Here is a 20,102-nt window from a genome sequence, read left to right as displayed (position 1 = left end):
ACACTGGGTGCAGCGGCGTCTGTCCCCCCCCCCCCAGGTTGCAGCACTACACCCCCCCCCCGGGTGCATTCTTACCTGCTGGGAGCAGCCATGCAGCTGTTGGTTCTGCTGGTTCCCTGCTACCTCTGCCCCAGAACAGGAAGTAACCTGTTCTGGGGCAGAGGGAACAGGAAACCAGTGGAGCCGACAGCCGCGCGGCTGCTTTCTGCACTCCTCCAGCGGCGTGCACCCGGGGTGGACTGCCCCCACCTCCCCGCCCTCGCTACACCACTGAACTGAGCACATGCCTTACTTTCATATGCGTGTAGAAGACGCCAGTATGCGCTATTCGGTAAGGTAGTACATAAGTGCGTAACTTGTATATAAGTGCCTGAGTGGAGCATGGGCATGGTATGGGCGTGTCCACAACATATACGCACAGCTTATAAGATATTATTCAAGTTGCACGCTTTGTGGCACACTAGACGTAAGCATTTACTCCTGCCATTAACCTGGCATAACTGATCACGTATTTGGGTTTGCGCCACTATTCTGTAATGGAATATTGGTTCACAGACGCCGTTATAGATTTGACACTCGCCGTGTGGCATCAGCGCACCTAACTGAAGCCACAAAGTTAGAGAATTGCCTCCTTAGGGGCCCCTTTACTAAAGGGTTGGCGCACGGCTACGGGCTTACCGTCTGCCAATCTGGAGCTATCGCCAGCAGTAGTTTGCCACCTCTGGCGTGCACCATTTCTGGTGCTAGAAAAATATTTTGTATTTTTGTAATGCCGGGGGTTATCAAGCGGTAATCGCTGCCCAGTTACTGGCAGGTTAGCGCGGGAGCCCTTACTGTCCGTCACGGTAAGGGCTCCTCCTGCAAATGGTCACGTGGCAAGCGATTCACTTACCACATGGCCATTTGTGTGGAAGGATGCTTGGGTGCATAAAGAGAGGCATGACCAGCAGGAAAAAGGAGGTGATAGTGCCGTTGTATAAGTCTCTGGTGAGGCCCCATTTGGAGTACTGCGTGCAGTTCTGGAGACCGCACCTACGGAAAGATATAAACACGATGGAGTTGGTCCAGAGGGCGGCTACGAAATTAGTAAGCGGTCTTGAATGCAAAAATTATAGGGAAAGGCTTATGAACCTCAACATGTATACGCTGGAAGAGAGGAGGGAGAGGAGACATGATAGAGACGTTTAAATATCTCAAGGGCATTAATGTAGAGGAAGAGAGCCTTTTTCAAATGAAGGAGAGCTCTGGAATGAGGGAGCATACGATGAAGTTAAGAGGGAACAGGCTTAGGAGTAACCTAAGGAAGTATTATTTCACAGAAAGGGTGGTGGAGGCATGGAATGGCCTCCCGGTGGAGGTGGTGGAGTCAAGGACTGTTCCAGAATTTAAAAAGGCATGGGATAAGCATATGGGATCGCTTAGGAACAGGAAGAATTGGGGGTTACAGAGGATGGGCAGACTGGATGGGTCATATGGCCTTTATCTGCCGTCATGTTTCTATGTTTCTATTTCTTTTCGAAAAAGAAAATGCAGCCTTTTACCCCTTGTGATAAAAGGGAGCTTTGGTGGGCGTCAAAAACATGCACTGATGTCACCGCAGGCCCCCCTTTTACCGCAGTTTGATAAAAGGGTCCCACAGTGCTGAAAATCAGTGCTAAGCTGCTAATTTTTGTTTGCTACCCTAAATCTACATCTGTTTTCTATTCCTACATTTAAGAATTCAGTAGGCAAAAGACTGATTTAAGCCAGAAAAAGGAAAAGGCCCTGCACTAATCACAGGGATTGGCTTGCGGCCAATTCCCGAGGGAGCCCTTACTGCCACCTATTTAGTTGATGGTAGGGGCTCCTGCGTGAACCCGGTGGTAACTGGGCAGCGTGTGGTGCTGCCCGATTACTGCCGGGTAAGCCCCGGTGCTACAAAAATAGAAAATATTTTTGTTGCGGGGCCCGCCGGGAGTGGAAACTACTGCTGGGCTCTTGCGGTAGCCTGGTGGTAGTCCTGATTTGATGTGCGGGCAAAGCTAGAAGTCAGAAAGTTAGAAGCCCTTTGAAATCTCAGGTTCTTTACACATCATTGATGTTGTGTATTTACTAAGCGGTCTGATGTGATGAGCTGGCTGGAAGCGTGCCCCTCCCCAACAACGTGCACTGCTACAAGGCAAAATCTCTTACCGGTCTTTAAAGAACCTTCGGAATCCAAACGCTACCAGCTTGAGAAGAGCTTCGAACACAAACACGATGGTGAACACATAGTTACAATACTTCAGAGCTTCCTCCAGGGACTGCAAAGCAAGCAAGAAGACAGTAAGTGGTCCGAGAGAGGTCTTCTAGCATATGTTAAGAGGTGAGGAGGATGAAGTGGGAGGACCAGACAAGATGTATTTATTTATTAGGATTTATTTACTGCCTTTTTGAAAGAATTCACTCAAGACGGTGTACAGTAAGAATAAATCAAACATGAGCAATAGACAATTACAGTACTAAAAACATTCAATAACAATACAAAGTATGGCATAGTTACTACTTACAACGTGATTATGCTTCAGCTGGTTGCTGTTCATTACTATTACCTTGTGTTTTGTTTTATTATATTTGTAAATGGTGTATTATCCTATATAATAATTTGCACCTCCAACATTCCATCACTGTCTGGCTCCCTGGATTTGTAACATCTGATGACGTCAGCTAGCCTCCAGCATTCCGTTCCCTCTCACTGCCCCGCCCTCGCGTCAAAACGTAATGACGTCAGAGGGCGGAACAGTGAAGAGGGAAGGGAACGCTGGAAGCGAGCTGATGTCAGGATGTTACCAACGGAAGGGAGGCCAGCCAGAAAATGATGAGGTACGAAGGAAGAGAGAATCGTGGCACATCAAGGGGAGGGCAGGGCGGGGCAGAGCACAGCAGAATCGATGGACATGGATGGGATGGGAGGAGAGGACAGGAGAGAAGATAATCGGGGGACACAGATGGAAGGGCAGGGAAGAGGAGAATCGCTGGACATGGAAAGGAGGGGATGGGATGGGATGGGAGGGAAGGGAAGGGAAGAATCACTGGAAATGGAGGGGAGGGGAGGGCAGGGGAGAGACAAAACAAATCGCTTACAAGAGAGCCTTTCTAGGGCCCGCTTCATTGTTGAGGAAACAGGCTGGGTTCCACTAGTTTTCAATAAGTAAAGTGAAGTATAAAAAAGCATGGAATCACTTGCCATCTTCAATATATACTTGCCAATTTTTGACACCTTCATGTTTAATTGCATTAGAGACTCGTTTCAGACAATTATACCTATACACAGAGCCAATTAAAGAATGAGGTTTCAAGAGGGTTATTTCTGACATTAAATAAAATAGAGGGGGGTGGAGGAGATAAGCAAAACTACCTTTGCAATCACTTATTTCCAGCCTTGACCGAAAGAAAAAAACTTTGGTGAAACTTAAATGTGCTTCGGGGCTGGTGAACGAGCCGACAGAGAGAGGTTTCCTAATACACATGAATGCCCATTTTAAAATGGGAAATACACAAATACATTTTTGGCCTGCCCAGGTCGCATTCACGGTACGCCCCCTTAGATCCAGTAAGTGCCGAGCTTCTACATCTGGAAATAGCAGCGTTCTGAAACCACCATTGTATCTGTAGCCAAGACCTCTTGAAGAAAAACAGTCTTTCATTGGTTATTCAAAGCTCCCAGGGACTCACAAAGTTGGTTTCAAATGGACCCAGGAAGAGACACATCTGTAATCAGCATTGCTGAAGTTTACAGTTGGTTTCCATTGCCCCTGATGCAATCTGTTCATCTGGCGAAACATGGCCATGTCGGGCACTTGTTGGTGAGTCCTGGGAGCCTTGAATAACTGATGATAGACTGTTTTTCTTCAAAAAGGCTGCTTCTTTTTCTGTTTCTACTTTGGATGTAGTGGACCGGTTGCCTTCTTGTTTTCTTACTTTTGCCAATCTACATGGGCAAAAGGCACTAATTCCACATGCAGAAGCCATGGAAGGTTTCTAAAATGACCTCCTTAACACCAGTCACTGGTGCGATGGACACAGGTACAGCAGCCCTACATACGTTGCACAAAACGTGGGGTACTGAAATTTGTCCTCTTACTGTTCAAATATATTTGTAAGTTTAAAAGATTAAGGGGTCCTTTTAACCAGCTACAGTAAAAGAGGGCCTGCTTCGATGTGCACTGAGGCCCCCTTTTACTGCAGTGGGTAAAAGGCTGCCTTTTTTACTGGAAAAGAAATGGCCGTGTGGTAAGTGAACCATTTGCTGTGCAGCCATTTTGGAGGGGTGGAGAACTCCCACACTAACCTGGAGGTAACCAATTACCGCCGGGTAGAAATATTTTTGTAGCACCAGAAATGGCGCACGCAGAAGCCTGGCAGTAGTTCTGGATTGGCGCGTGGCAAGCCTTTTGCTCTTCGCCAACCCTTTAGTAAAAGGATCCCCCAAGCTTCTAATTACATTTTCCAGCCCACAGTCACATTACTGACCATGGGTGATGGACATAGGATCCATCTTCTCAACATGTTACCCCTCACTAGACCGAGAGAAGGAATTTGTTCAATCTAGAGGGTACTCAAGTCATAGCTGCACACACAGAGCCAGCATCTATGGTGAAGTGCTTCACGATACAACTGGAGATTACACAACAGTGGACAACCCAAATGTTTAAAATCTACTAACAAGTTCAAAGCAGGCCATTAAGCGATGCTAGTCCTTTGGTGCTACACATCACAACAGTGTTTTCCTCAAGGAACGTGGATGAAGAATCTGAATCCTTTATCTCTTGGAGCGTCTATTCTACAGTCATTCTCTTCCAAAGGGGGAAATAGCTCTCTGACACAACCAGCAAGGGCAGTCTCTATTGTCATGTGTCCTCTTGCCATCAAGGGGGCACTGAAGTCACCTACCTTTGGCTGACTGTAGTGTTCCATGGACATGGTGATTACATTCACTCCAATGATGAAGGTGATGAAGAGGTCCAGGTAATGGCTGGTGCACAGAGTGTGGATGTACTTGCGAGCAGGGGAGTAGTCTGCATGGTAAGGCCTCCGCTGGGCTTCTATGGGAAGAGAGACGGAAAAGACTGCCGGTAAAACATATGACCATAGTTGCAGCACACACAGAATCATCAGACCTCCAGGGAAAGAAAGGAAGCATTCCTCACTGAAAACCAACCAAGCTCTTTGCAAGAAGAACCATGATCGTAAAATCATTTGTTAAAACCAAAAGCCACTCATTTAGTTCTCAGAGTCTCTACATAGCAGACAAATTACTTGCAGAGATCTGAGGACCGAGGACAGCAGGAGTCCTTTTCCTGGCCTAAGGTAACCAAAAGATCTGGGTATGTGAGAGAGACCTCTGAGTGGGAGACAGAGGGCAATGTTTCCCTTGAAGATTTTAAAGTCCTCTTTCTTATTTTTACCAAGTACGCTAAATGAGCTTAAAAATGTTGAGGTCCATATGCAAAAAGATCGATGCAGTTAAGTCTAAAGTTAACTGCATGAATTGTTTGGGCTGAAATTTCAGAGCCATTGGCCACATATCTTCATTTCTAGGAAGAGATGGATGGGGGTCATTTTGAGCCAAACGTTAAGCACACAGAACCAATATTCAGTGTTATAACTGCTGTCCAAGTTTTAATGGATAACTTGTCCATTGAGGTTTAGGACTACATATTTGGCGATCCAACTTAAGCAGGTGGAAGATAATTTTACAACAGAGTGCCTACACAGAATCAAAAAACACTTAATTTATGGCTATTCTATAAAGGCTCTGCTCATTGGGTAAAAGAGTCAGGTGACAGGAAGTGGTATTTATAAGTAGGGTTAAAAAAGCCACACCCATCTTGGAGTGATTGAGGGATCCAGTTAGGAGGGTACAGTTGGCAACATAAGGTATGTTTGGTTAAGATTTGTCATTAATGTATTAGCGAGATAGTAAATATTTCAGCATTTTTAAGGAGATTTCCTTGATACAGCCTTTGATTGTATGCACGGGGGGGGGGGGGGGGGGGGGGGGGGGGGTTGTACTGGAGTTTTTCAGACCAGTGATGTTTTCCTTTGAGTAAGCTACTTGCTGTTTTGCAGAAGTTGTAAAAGCTTTACTTTCAAGGTTTACTAAGATCTTTTCTCCAATTTTTGATCCTGCTTCCTGGTGGATGTTTTTTTTTTTAGCCGGGATCAGGTGACCCTCAGGGGGAGGAATGCTGGCTTCGGCCTAACCCCTGGTAAGCCTTTTCTTGGTTGAGAGGTGCCCAGCTCTCCCACCGGTTGCCTTCTCAGGTGCCGTGGAGGACTTGCAGCTCATCTGCATATCCTCGGAGCCTTCGCCAGAGTGACTCCCAGGTCCGTTCCGATCCACTCGGGGCCTCTGCTCAAGGTGCACAGTGCTCCTACCAGGTGCTGTGGAGGACTTGCAGCGTTCTGCATATCCTCACAGCTGCATCCGGGGTGACTCCCAAATCCACCCCGACCTTCCCAGGGCCTTCGCCACAGTTACCCAGGGCTTTCGCTCCACCTACCCAGAGCTACCAGGTACTTCTTAGCCGGGATCAGGTGACCCTCAGGGGGAGGAATGCTGGCTTCGGCCTAACCCCTGGTAAGCCTTTTCTTGGTTGAGAGGTGCCCAGCTCTCCCACCGGTTGCCTTCAGGTGCCGTGGAGGACTTGCAGCTCATCTGCATATCCTCGGAGCCTTCGCCAGAGTGACTCCCAGGTCCGTTCCGATCCACTCGGGGCCTCTGCTCAAGGTGCACAGTGCTCCTACCAGGTGCTGTGGAGGACTTGCAGCGTTCTGCATATCCTCACAGCTGCATCCGGGGTGACTCCCAAATCCACCCCGACCTTCCCAGGGCCTTCGCCACAGTTACCCAGGGCTTTCGCTCCACCTACCCAGAGCTACCAGGTACTTCTTAGCCGGGATCAGGTGACCCTCAGGGGGAGGAATGCTGGCTTCGGCCTAACCCCTGGTAAGCCTTTTCTTGGTTGAGAGGTGCCCAGCTCTCCCACCGGTTGCCTTCTCAGGTGCCGTGGAGGACTTGCAGCTCATCTGCATATCCTCGGAGCCTTCGCCAGAGTGACTCCCAGGTCCGTTCCGATCCACTCGGGGCCTCTGCTCAAGGTGCACAGTGCTCCTACCAGGTGCTGTGGAGGACTTGCAGCGTTCTGCATATCCTCACAGCTGCATCCGGGGTGACTCCCAAATCCACCCCGACCTTCCCAGGGCCTTCGCCACAGTTACCCAGGGCTTTCGCTCCACCTACCCAGAGCTACCAGGTACTTCTTAGCCGGGATCAGGTGACCCTCAGGGGGAGGAATGCTGGCTTCGGCCTAACCCCTGGTAAGCCTTTTCTTGGTTGAGAGGTGCCCAGCTCTCCCACCGGTTGCCTTCTCAGGTGCCGTGGAGGACTTGCAGCTCATCTGCATATCCTCGGAGCCTTCGCCAGAGTGACTCCCAGGTCCGTTCCGATCCACTCGGGGCCTCTGCTCAAGGTGCCGCGCGCCTAACGGCGCGCGAAAGCTTTCCTTCTAATAAGTTCTGGGAGAAGAGGATATTTCTCTGGTAAGTGAACAAATTTTGCTTGTGCTTTCGGAACTTGAAGATTGGGGTTTAAAGGAGGAACTGTAAGTTAGTGATAGGCTGATATCCTTAATACTTTAGCAAGTTTTAAATTACGGAAAAACTCAAAAAACACTAAGATGGAGTCAGCAGTCCAGCAGCGAGAGGGGTGCTATCCAGTCTTTTGCATTGAGTGTCACATGTATGATTATCTCCCAATTGGTGAGGTGTCATATGTGTGTGCCCGATGCAAAGAGCTCCTAGCTCTCAGAGAGCGTGTCCGTTCCCTTGAGGCTAGAGTAGCAGACTTGATGGAGCTGAGGGAGACAGAGAGGTACATAGAGGAGACCTACAGGGATGTTGTAGAGAAGTCCCACCTCCAGTCAGGTAGCCCCTGTGCTACCTTGGAGGAGGGAGGTCTCCTAGAAGGAGAGCATCACCCTGGTGAAGTAGGAAGTACTCCTGTAGCCAGGACCTGCCCACCAGGGGATGTATTATCCTTTCGCACCGAGGATATATCTCCAAATGTTGCCCGGGAGGGAAAGGTTAGGACAGCTGTTGTACTTGGTGATTCAATCATTAGGCATATAGATAGCTGGGTGGCTGGTGGACGTGAGGATCGCCTGGTGACTTGCCTGCCTGGTGCGAAGGTGGCGGACCTCACGTGTCACCTAGATAGGATTCTAGATAGTGCTGGGGAGGAGTCCGCTGTCTTGGTACATGTGGGTACCAATGACATAGGAAAATGTGGGAGAGAGGTTCTGGAAGCAAAATTTAGGCTCTTAGGTAGAAAGCTGAAATCCAGATCCTCCAGGGTAGCATTTTCTGAAATGCTACCTGTGCCACGCGCAGGGCCCAAGAGACAGGCAGAGCTCCAGAGTCTCAATGCGTGGATGAGACGATGGTGCAGGGAGGAGGGCTTTAGATTTGTTAGGAACTGGGCAACATTCTGGGGAAGGGGGAGCCTATTCCGAAAGGATGGGCTCCATCTTAACCAGAGTGGGACCAGGCTGCTGGCATCGGCGTTTAAGAAGGAGATAGAGCAGCTTTTAAACTAGAAATGGGGGGAAGGCCGACAGTCGCTCAAAAGAGCATGGTTCGGGATAAGGTATCTTTCAAAGATATCACCATAACAGGGAAGATAGAGTATCCTGATAGTGAGGTTGCAAAAGAGATTGTAGTAGATCGGGTATCTTTAAATAACAATAAAAATCAGACAAAAGATTGCCAATTAATACTGTCAAGTACTAAGCATGATGTACTTAGGAACAACAAACATAGTTTGAAATGTCTATATGCGAATGCCAGGAGCCTAAGAAATAAGATGGGGGAGTTAGAATATATTGCACTAAATGAAAAATTAGATATAATAGGCATCTCTGAGACCTGGTGGAAGGAGGATAACCAGTGGGACACTGTCATACCGGGGTACAAATTATATCGTAGTGATAGGGTGAATCGGATTGGTGGAGGGGTAGCATTGTATATTAACGAGAGCCTTGAATCAAATAGATTGAAAATTCTGCAGGAAGCAAAACACTCCTTGGAATCACTGTGGATTGAAATTCCATGTGCAAAGGGGAAAAGGATAGTGATAGGAGTGTACTACCGTCCGCCTGGCCAGGACGAACAGACGGATGCGGAAATGTTAAAGGAAATCAGGGACGCAAACAAACTGGGCAACACAATAATAATGGGGGATTTCAATTACCCGCATATAGACTGGGGTAATGTAACATCTGTACACGCAAGGGACATAAGATTTCTTGATGAAATCAAGGACAGCTTCATGGAACAGCTAGTTCAGGAGCCGACAAGAGAAGGAAAAATACTAGACTTAGTCCTTAGTGGTGCTCATGATCTAGTGCAGGGGGTAACGATACGAGGGCCGCTTGATAACAGTGATCATAATATGATCGGTTTTGATATTGGCATTGAAGGAAGTGAAACTAGGAAATCAAGTACGCTAGCGTTTAACTATAGAAAGGGTGATTACGACAAAATGAGAAAAATGGTGAAAAAAAGACTGAAAGGAGCAGCTCGCAGAGTAAAAAACTTGCATCAGGCGTGGATGCTGTTTAAAAACACCATCCTGGAGGTTCAGGACAAATATATTCCACGTATTAGAAAAAAGGGAAAAAAGACTAAACGTCAGCCGGCGTGGCTAAACAGTAAGATAAAGGAAATCATTAGAGCCAAAAAACAATCCTTCAGAAAGTGGAGAAGAGAACCAACTGAAAGTAACAGGATAGATCATAAGGAATGCCAAGCCAAATGCAAAGCGGAGATAAGGAGGGCAAAAAAGGACTTTGAGAAGAAATTAGCGTTGGAAGCAAAAATACATAGTAAAAACTTTTTTAGATACATTAAAAGCAGGAAACCGGCCAAAGAGTCGGTTGGGCCGCTGGACGAAAATGGTGTTAAAGGGGCGATCAAGGAGGACAAAGCCGTAGCGGAGAAATTAAATGAATTCTTTGCTTCGGTCTTCACCGAGGAGGATTTGGGGGGGACACCGGTGCCGGAAAGAATATTTGAAGCGGGGGAGTCGGAGAAACTAAACAAATTCTCTGTAACCTTGGAGGATGTAATGGGTCAGTTCAGCAAGCTGAAGAGTAGTAAATCACCGGGACCTGATGGTATTCATCCCAGAGTATTAATAGAACTAAAAAATGAACTTGCGGAGCTACTGTTAGAAATATGCAATCTGTCCCTAAAATCGAGTGTAATACCGGAAGACTGGAGGGTAGCCAATGTTACTCCGATTTTTAAGAAAGGTTCCAGAGGAGATCCGGGAAATTATAGACCGGTGAGTCTGACGTCGGTGCCGGGCAAGATGGTGGAGGCTATTATTAAGAATAAAATTGCAGAGCATATACAAAAACATGGACTGATGAGACAAAGTCAGCACGGATTTAGTGAAGGGAAGTCTTGCCTCACCAATCTAATGCATTTTTTTGAGGGGGTAAGCAAACATGTGGACAATGGGGAGCCGGTTGATATTGTATATCTGGATTTTCAGAAGGCGTTTGACAAAGTGCCGCACGAAAGACTCCTGAAGAAATTGCAGAGTCATGGAATCGGAGGTAGGGTATTATTATGGATTAAGAACTGGTTGAAAGATAGGAAGCAGAGAGTAGGATTGCGTGGCCAGTATTCTCAGTGGAGGAGGGTAGTTAGTGGGGTCCCGCAGGGGTCTGTGCTGGGTCCGTTGCTTTTTAATGTATTTATAAATGACCTAGAGATGGGAATAACTAGTGAGGTAATTAAATTCGCCGATGACACAAAATTATTCAGGGTCGTCAAGTCGCAGGAGGAATGTGAACGATTACAGGAGGACCTTGCGAGACTGGGAGAATGGGCGTGCAAGTGGCAGATGAAGTTCAATGTTGACAAGTGCAAAGTGATGCATGTGGGTAAGAGGAACCCGAATTATAGCTACGTCTTGCAAGGTTCCGCGTTAGGAGTTACGGATCAAGAAAGGGATCTGGGTGTCGTCGTCGATGATACGCTGAAACCTTCTGCTCAGTGTGCTGCTGCGGCTAGGAAAGCGAATAGAATGTTGGGTGTTATTAAGAAGGGTATGGAGTCCAGGTGTGCGGATGTTATAATGCCGTTGTATCGCTCCATGGTGCGACCGCACCTGGAGTATTGTGTTCAGTACTGGTCTCCGTATCTCAAAAAAGATATAGTAGAATTGGAAAAGGTACAGCGAAGGGCGACGAAAATGATAGTGGGGATGGGACGACTTTCCTATGAAGAGAGGCTGAGAAGGCTAGGGCTTTTCAGCTTGGAGAAGAGACGGCTGAGGGGAGATATGATAGAAGTGTATAAAATAATGAGTGGAATGGATCGGGTGGATGTGAAGCGACTGTTCACGCTATCCAAAAATACTAGGACTAGAGGGCATGAGTTGAAGCTACAGTGTGGTAAATTTAAAACGAATCGGAGAAAATTTTTCTTCACCCAACGTGTAATTAGACTCTGGAATTCATTGCCGGAGAACGTGGTACGGGCGGTTAGCTTGACGGAGTTTAAAAAGGGGTTAGATAGATTCCTAAAGGACAAGTCCATAGACCGCTATTAAATGGACTGGAAAAATTCCTCATTTTTAGGTATAACTTGTCTGGAATGTTTTTACGTTTGGGGAGCGTGCCAGGTGCCCTTGACCTGGATTGGCCACTGTCGGTGACAGGATGCTGGGCTAGATGGACCTTTGGTCTTTCCCAGTATGGCACTACTTATGTACTTATGTACTTATGTACTAATGTATTTTGTTTGTTATGATTATCTGAACATCGCCAGGACTTGGACAAGTGCCAGTGGCCGCTTTATACACAAATATTTAGTGCTGGTATCTGGGTAGAGCCTGGCAGTGAATTTCTGGCATCTGGTTTTTGAAAAACACTGATTGCTGTGGGTTGAAGATTGGGGTTTTTTATTTATTTTTATTTTTTTGTGGTCACCAGCCACTGGATCTCTAGTGCTCTGATGTTGCTCTTTTTGATAAGGTGCAGATGGTAAGGAACCACTTGCATTAGAACAACTTCAGGGGCCCGATGGGAACTTGGAGAGAAAGAGGACTATGTACAGACACTTATTACAGGACCTCATTAACCCAAGTTAGTAGGGGCTGAAGAGAGTAACATAGTAACATAGTAAATGACGGCAGAAAAAGACCTGCATGGTCCATCCAGTCTGCCCAACAAGACAAACTCATATGTGCTACTTTTTGTGTATACCCTACTTTGATTTGTACCTGTCCTCTTCAGGGCACAGACCGTATAAGTCTGCCCAGCACTATCCCCGCCTCCCAACCACCAGCCCCGCCTCCCACCACTGGCTCTGGCACAGACCGAATAAGTCTGCCCAGCATTATCCTCGCCTCCCACCACCGGCTGGCTCTGCCACCCAATCTCGGCTAAGCTCCTTAGGATCCATTCCTTCTGAATAGGATTCCTTTATAGGAGAGGCCATGTGTAGAAAACACAGACAAGCAATTGTAGGAAAAAGTTTGGATGAGTTCCTGGAGAAAAAGGCTATAAATCATTATCGCCTGGGGTAAGTAGAATGGAATCTTTCTACTTTTGGGGATCCTGCCTGGGCACTGTTGGAAACAAGATTCTGGGCTTGAATGATCTTTGGTCTGATCACGATTCTTATGTTCTTATTTAGGGGTGGCCAAGGTGGGGGGACCCAAGGATTTGCTAAACAACCGACTGAACCCATGAAACATTCCAGCCAAAATCTAAAGCTGGAATGTTTTGCTGCAGGCATGAAGAAGTAAATACTGTCTTAATCGTAAAGGTCTTTTGAGTTAAAAAAAATTTGATAATTTCCTTTAGTGCGTGTGGGTGTGTTTAATTTGATAATGAGTTCCTTTTCTGGTCTGTTTTTTTTGGAACACTGTTTCCCAAACGTTAGCAATTGTATTCACAGGCCCTTGATGTGGGCACACTAAAAATAATTGAGCTCCAGGCATTGCCTAAAAATAGATGTGTGTTGCTGAATTTGGTTCAGCATGTTAGATGCAGAGCTGCTGGAAGCCATTCTGATTCCCAGGAGGAAAACTAGACAACAGTTGTAGAAGTTCAAGGAGAAAATTATTTATATATATATATAACTTTTGAGTACCCTATTTTTATCCTGAAGTTTCTTTTTTTAATAGTGTTTTGGACACGCTATCCACCTTATAATTGAAAGAGAAAAACGCCTAGATTTCGACCCAAATCGGGAGATAGACGTTTATCTCACAAAAATGAATAAATCGGTATAATGGAAAGGCGATTTTGGACGTTTTCAACTGCATTCCATCGCGGAAGCGTACAAAGTTGATGGGGGGCGTGTTGGAGGCGTGGTGAAGGCGGGACTGGGGCGTGGTTATCACCCAAACAGAGATGGGCGCCTTTCGCCGATAATGGAAAAAAAGTATGCGTTTGTAGCTAGAATTTAGGGCACTTTTCCTGGACCCTGTTTTTTCACGAATAAGGCCCCAAAAAGTGCCCTAAATGACCAGATTACCACCAGAGGGAATCGGGGATGACCTCCCCTGACTCCCCCCAGTGGTCACTAACCCCCTCCCACCACAAAAAATGATGTTTCACAACTTTTTATTTTCACCCTCAAATGTCATACCCACCTCCCTGGCAGCAGTATGCAGGTCCCTGGAGCAGTTGTTAGGGGGTGCAGTGGACTTCAGGCAGGTGGACCCTGGCCCATCCCCCCACCTGTTACAATTGTGCTGCTTAATGCTTAGTCGTCCAACCCCCCCAAACCCACTGTACCCACATGTAGGTGCCCCCCCTTCACCCCTTAGGGCTATAGTAATGGTGTAGACTTGTGGGCAGTGGGTTTTGAGGGGGATTTGGGGGGCTCAACACACAAGGGAAGGGTGCTATGCACCTGGGAGCTCTTTTACCTTTTTTTTTGTTTTTGTAAAAGTGCCCCCTAGGGTGCCCAGTTGGTGTCCTGGCATGTGAGGGGGACCAGTGCACTACAAATCCTGGCCCCTCCCACGAACAAATGTCTTGGATTTATTCGTTTTTGAGCTGGGCGCTTTCATTTTCCATTATCACTGAAAAACAAAAACGCCCAGCTCACAAATTGTCGAATAAAACATGGACGTCTATTTTTTTCGAAAATACGGTTCGGTCCGCCCCTTCACGGACCCGTTCTTTGAGATAAACGCCCATGGAGATAGACGTTTTCGTTCAATTATGCCCCTCCACGTGTTCATCTCATTTCCCCTGTCTGTGCTTTTTTTTATTTTTCAGCAGGTAAGGGATGTGCATAGGCTTTTGAGAATCTTTCTTTTTTTCCCCAATATTTTGGTTCATTTCACATATTTGTGTTCCTAATTTCTTTTTAACCTGCATTAGAAGTTTTATCATGCAGAAATAGATTGTGTACAGTCAATTTGTAGGCAAATGCACATCAAATCAATTCTGTATGCAGCAGATTTTAAAAAGACCCAGAGGAAATCCGCCAGGGTGGAGAACTCTGCAAACCCATGAAGCAGGGGCGTAGCCACGGGTGGGCCTGGATGGGCCCAGGGCCCACCCACTTTTGCTACAGGCCTGCCCCACCCGCGACAGCCCCCTGCACTGACCTGAAGCGCATTCTCCCTCCAATCCAGCACCGGCAATCATAGCCAGCCTTCTACCACGTCCAGCAGGAAGTTGCAGAGTAGGCGGGACGCACCTGAGAAGAAGCTCCGATGACGCGCGCTGGACGTGGTAGAAGGCTGGCTATGGTCGCTGGTGCTGGATTGGAGGGAGAACGCGCTTCAGGTCAATGCAGGGGGCTGTCGCGGGCGGGGCGGTCGCGGGTGGACACAAAATGTGGTGGCGGCGGCGAGCGGGCGGGCGGTGGAGAGGAAAGAGGTCTGTGCCCACCCAGTCCACCTCCAGGCCCACCCAAAAATTAATCGCTGGCTACGCTACTGCCATGATGAGTAGTAAAAGTAAAAAGGTAGTGGGAAAAGGCCCACGGACACTAGAAACAAGGGAAAACAAACTTGATGCTTCAAAAAGATTTATTGATCATGGACTCGATCATAGACTCGACACAGAAACTGTGTTTCGGGCTTCGGCCTGCTTCAGGAGTCTTTTGAATAGTTTCTGTGTCGAGTCCATGCTGATCGCCATTGACCGAATATTGGGCCTGGCATAACTTTTCACGCCTACATTTAGGCGTGCCAATGCTGACTTAAACTAGCATTCTGTAATGGTTTGAGCAGTTCTAGAATTAGCAAATTATGGTCAGGACTGGTTTTAGAAACGGTGGGGCCCAGGGCAGAAATTAAGGAGGGGGCCCCTGATCCCCCTTCCCCCAATCTCCCCATTTTCATTGCTACTATGCGTTCCATCTCGTCCGCCTTTCTCAGTCTTCTTCAAAATGTATTTTCCTTCTCAGAGGGGCCCCGGCAAAGCAGCCACCTTCACGAGGTGCCCCCCGACTGCCCTGAAGCTTTCCCTCTCTGCCGCGATCCGCCAAGCAGAAACAGTATTCTGTACGTGTACAAGCGGTGTGTAATGCGGACACCCAGTATATATTTGAAATATACACCAATGACAGATAAATCCATATCATTCATTATGCTGTAGGTAGGTTTATAACCCCAGACCCTATCTGATGGCCAAAATTGCACATCCTAATGTGGGCATTCACCCAAGTTGTGTGACACATTTTAATAAAGTAATGAGCCAATAACTAGCAAGAACTGGAGCAGTTAATTGGCTCCAATTAGCATTTGCATGCACATCTCGCTAAGCACTGTTCTTCAGAGATCAGCACGCAAAAGGGGTGTGGCCACAGGAGGGGCATTCACTAAAGATGCACGCAGTATCTGTGCTGAACTTATGCATCAGGATTCACAGCAGGTTTCAATGGGTGTAAATGCTGTTGCCCAAAGTTTGGCGCAGATCTCTTCACTGGCTCCTCGTTCAGGCCCACATTCTCTTTAAATTTATTTCTTTATTTGTTGCATTTGTATCCCACATTTTCCCACCTATTTGCAGGCTCAATGTGGCGTACATTGTACTGTTATGGCGATCGCCATTTCCGGATGAAGAAATACAGACTGCTATTGCAGTATAGTTCGTATATGACAGAGTAAATTAAGCAGTCAAGTTTTAAAGATTCTTTTCCGGAGGGAGAAGTCAAGTGGTAATGCATTAAAGGTCAGTAATAGACAGAGTAGGTGAAGTAGTCAAGTATTAACAGTTCATTTTTGTCTATTTCTAGTATCCGTTTCGTTGTCTGGTATTTAGGATGGATCAGTTGTGGTATGCCTTTTTGAACAGGTTGGTTTTTCGTAATTTTCGGAAGTTTGCATTGATTTTATGGCGTTTGGTGGTGCATTCCATAATTGCGTGCTTATGTATGAGAAGCTGGATGAATACGTTGATTTATATTTTAATCCTTCGCAGCTAGGGTGGTGGAGATTCAGGAAATGGCCCTTGTAGTGTTTAAGACGTTTGATGAGTCTACCCCGGAATATCGAATTATTCTCATTTCCCTGTAATCGCAGGATGTCCAGTTCTAGAGACCTTTATCTTTCAATTTTTCCATCTTTTTCTGGAGCCAGATATATGAAAATCTTAGAAGACTCTTCTCAGCTATCAGGCAATACATTTTTTGGCTTAATTTACCTCCCAATCTACGAGCCTCCCCTTCTTATTAATCTTTCTGTAAAAACCTGAAAACATATCTGTTTAAAAAATAGTCTTGTTTAAACGCTTGCTGGAATTGCTTATATTTTTTTTATCCACCTTGAACCATTGTTTAACGGGAGTTAACGGGATACAAGAGCCATATTACATTATAGAATAGCACTGACCAACAATTTTGTTTTTGTTGTTGCCAAATTTTGAGCACCACCTACTGAATCGAGCCCATAGTATATTCGTGCATAACTCAGTCGCGTGTTGAAAATAGCTCCGCCAACGTTAACAGGCTTCTTTGGGAAGATGTTACTTGAAATACCCAGGCTACAGGAGCTACCTGACATCGTTCAGATAGAAAATGGTTGAAAAAGGATTTGGACTTTCAGACACAGTTTGAGATAGGCAGGTATAGCAGTTGCTAATGACTTGAGCTCATGCAATTTCACCATGCTCGACGCAGGGGACCCATGCAACGCCCTGCAGAGGAGGCACGCATGCACTGCTGCTTACGTGTATGCAGAATGAATCTATACACCTCTGGATATGCAGCACAATCTTTCTGGATCACCTGAAATGTGACCATCCCAGGGCATTGGCGGCAAAAGCAGTAGCATATCAGCGGCTCAATGGAAGGGAATAACATCACCATCTTATGCCAAATCAATAATCGATTTCTTTCATTCCAGAATTTTTTGGGTGGGTAGATCCAGAGAGAAGCACCTGAAAGGCTTCATTCAGATCCAGTCACATCAAAGACGCCCTGGCGTACACAGGCGTACAGCTCAGGATCCACTGTCCTTGCTGTCTGCTACATTTCGCTGCACAGGCCGATGGCTACAAGGTACTGAACTTGAGGGGGACGGATCTAAAGAAGAGCTTTTTAAATTTTTTGAGGAGAAGACTGGATAGCAGAGGTGCAATACATTTGCTGTTCTCTTTTCTTTTCATTCAGATTAAGTTATTCTGCACGTTACAATTTTTGACGAATCTTTCAATTTTCTACCTGCAAGTCAAAATCTTGCATAGCAAGTCATGAGAGACGGTTACTTCTGAAGTGCCTCATCAAAGGCCAAAAATCCATCGAAAGATCAAAAAGTGAGAGATGACATACAAGATTAGAAGGATTTCGTTTTTTCTTACAGGAGTTTCCTTTTATAATTTCTCCCATACTTACTGTTGATCAAAACCTGCAAAATTTACCATTAACCCTTACCTGAAAAACATGGCTGCTCATTTTCAAAGCTACACAGGTGTCCTTTTACTAAGCTGCGTAAGCGTCTACACGCGCCCAACTCGTGCCAAAATGGAGTTACCACCCGGCTACCGCGTGGCTCTTGCGGTAATTTCATTTTTGGCACGTGTCCAATACGTCCGTCCGAAAAATCATTTCGCGTATCGGATGCGCACCAAGTGGCATTTGACGTGCGTAGGTCATTACCACCCGGTTACCGCGTGAGTCTTTACCGCTAGCTCAATGGTTGGCGGCAAGGTCGCAAACCCAAAATGGACACGCGGCAATTTTGATTTTGCGGCACGTCCATCTTCGGTAAAAATTTTAAAAAGGACTTTTTTTTACAGGTGCGCTGAAAAATGGATCGGTGCACACCCAAAAATCCACGCCTACAGTACTACAAGCCATTTTTCAGCACACCTTAGTAAAAGGACCCCGTAGTAACCTATGCAACGTTCTAATTTTATAGGCTTTGAAAATGAACCTCTTAAACTGTTTGAGTTTCAGTTGATCCTAAGGATTTCATCTCCTACTTAAAAGTAATAATTTCAGCATTAAATCACCATGTCCAGCTGCTCCATTATTCTCCTCTGCATACAATATTCAAAAGCTACTGCATTTCAACGCATGCACCCAACAGGTTGATATATACCTGGATTAGGAAAGTATCCTGAAAAAACAAGCAAGAGTTTTTTGAAGTTCCTGGGTGGATGGGATAAATGCTTCATTACAAAATGAATAATTGAGTTAATTTACCAGCTCTCCCAGAAATGATCACAGCTCAACAAGGTCTATGGAATGAATGAGACTCTACATGACTTGTGCAGATGGCTTAAGGGGAATTTCGTTTGAATGACTGGATCTGTACAATATGGAAATCTGCTCCTCTAGTCTGTTCTGTTCCGTGTAGTGTAAAAAAGACCTACATGATAGGCTTGTGGTCAGGATTGAAAGGCGAGCTGCTAACTCTGTCTTATACGCATCAGGGAAGGTTAAATTGAGCAAGGGTTGACCTGTTGTTTCTTCCAACTCTACACACTATGTAAAATTCTCTCTTAAATGTTAAGAGACATAGAAGTTCATCATTTCTCTATATGGTCTGTAATACCTCCCGCTCATATAGAGCCATTTCTCCCTTCTGACTGACTCATTAATATTTTATGAGCTTCCACCTTCCCTTAGACAAAACACAGAGGCCACATACAGTAAGCATTACCTGAGAACCAAATCAAATTCTCTCTCCCCCCCCCCCCCCCCCCCCACTAAAAGGAAGCCAAAGATTGATTTGTGAGTAGGTACTCCGCATGGGTGTAAAATGCAAGGCAGCCTTTGTGAATGGGGCCTAAACCGTACTCAGGTACTGACGGCCATTGGAGCCGACTCTGTGGGTGCTGTGGGTGCTTGAGCACCCCCAATATTGAGAAAATTCCTTATATGTGTTCAGGGAGGGGTTATTTCCTTGGGCTTAGCACCCCCAATAATTTTGAAAAGTAGGCTCCTATGGACATGAATATTTTATGAGTTTCCACCTTCCCTTAGACAAAAGACAGAGGCCACATACAGTAAGCATTACCTGAGAACCAAATCAAATTCTCTCTCCCCTCCCCCACTAACAGGAAGCCAAAGACTGATTTGTGAGTAGGTACTCCGCATGGGTGTAAAAATGCAAGGCAGCCTTTGTGAATTGGGCCTAAACCGTACTCAGGTACTGACGGCACATCCTCACAAACCAACATCTTTGAACCTATCAATGCGAATTCTGGAAACTTCCTGATTCCACTGCTGAAACTTGAGAATGTGGGGGAATGATACAGGGCCTCCAAGAAACGGAACTAGGCCCGGGGCAGGGCCGTGGCAGTCACCGCCACTGCCCCCCCCCCCTCAACTCAGGCTTCCACCGCCCCCTGCTCCCCCTCCACTTGAGCAGCTGCCACCCCCTGCCCCCCCTTCTTACCTTCCTGCATCTGCTCCTCCCTCAGTCTGTCATTCTCCTCCTCCTGTGTGCCAGGACCCTGGGTTATCACGTTAATGCAATCACCCAGATCCCGACACACAGGAGCAATAGAGAGACAGACCCCAGTGCCCCTCTCTCGGTGGCCCTTGAGTGATAATGAAAAATTAAGATACTAGAAAATAGATCATGGGAC

General features: G+C 46.4%; 1 protein-coding gene across 2 annotated transcripts in view; it reads right to left on the bottom strand.

Annotated features, from left to right (window-relative positions):
- The window catches only part of CACNA1H (calcium voltage-gated channel subunit alpha1 H), a 311,405-nt gene that overhangs the window by 41,763 nt on the left and 249,540 nt on the right, over window positions 1–20,102 (bottom strand). For both annotated transcript variants that reach the window (XM_030211678.1, XM_030211677.1), the window contains 2 exons: window positions 4,912–5,063; window positions 2,173–2,282 (listed from right to left, as the gene is read on the bottom strand). In XM_030211678.1, the coding sequence (XP_030067538.1) occupies window positions 2,173–2,282; window positions 4,912–5,063 (262 nt within the window). The remainder of the gene's footprint in view (window positions 1–2,172; window positions 2,283–4,911; window positions 5,064–20,102) is intronic.

Source organism: Microcaecilia unicolor, chromosome 8 (genome assembly GCF_901765095.1).
Source record: "Microcaecilia unicolor chromosome 8, aMicUni1.1, whole genome shotgun sequence".
Taxonomy (NCBI): domain Eukaryota; kingdom Metazoa; phylum Chordata; class Amphibia; order Gymnophiona; family Siphonopidae; genus Microcaecilia; species Microcaecilia unicolor.
The sequence above is the reverse complement of the archived record's forward strand: the minus strand, read 5'-3'. Positions and strand labels throughout refer to the sequence as shown.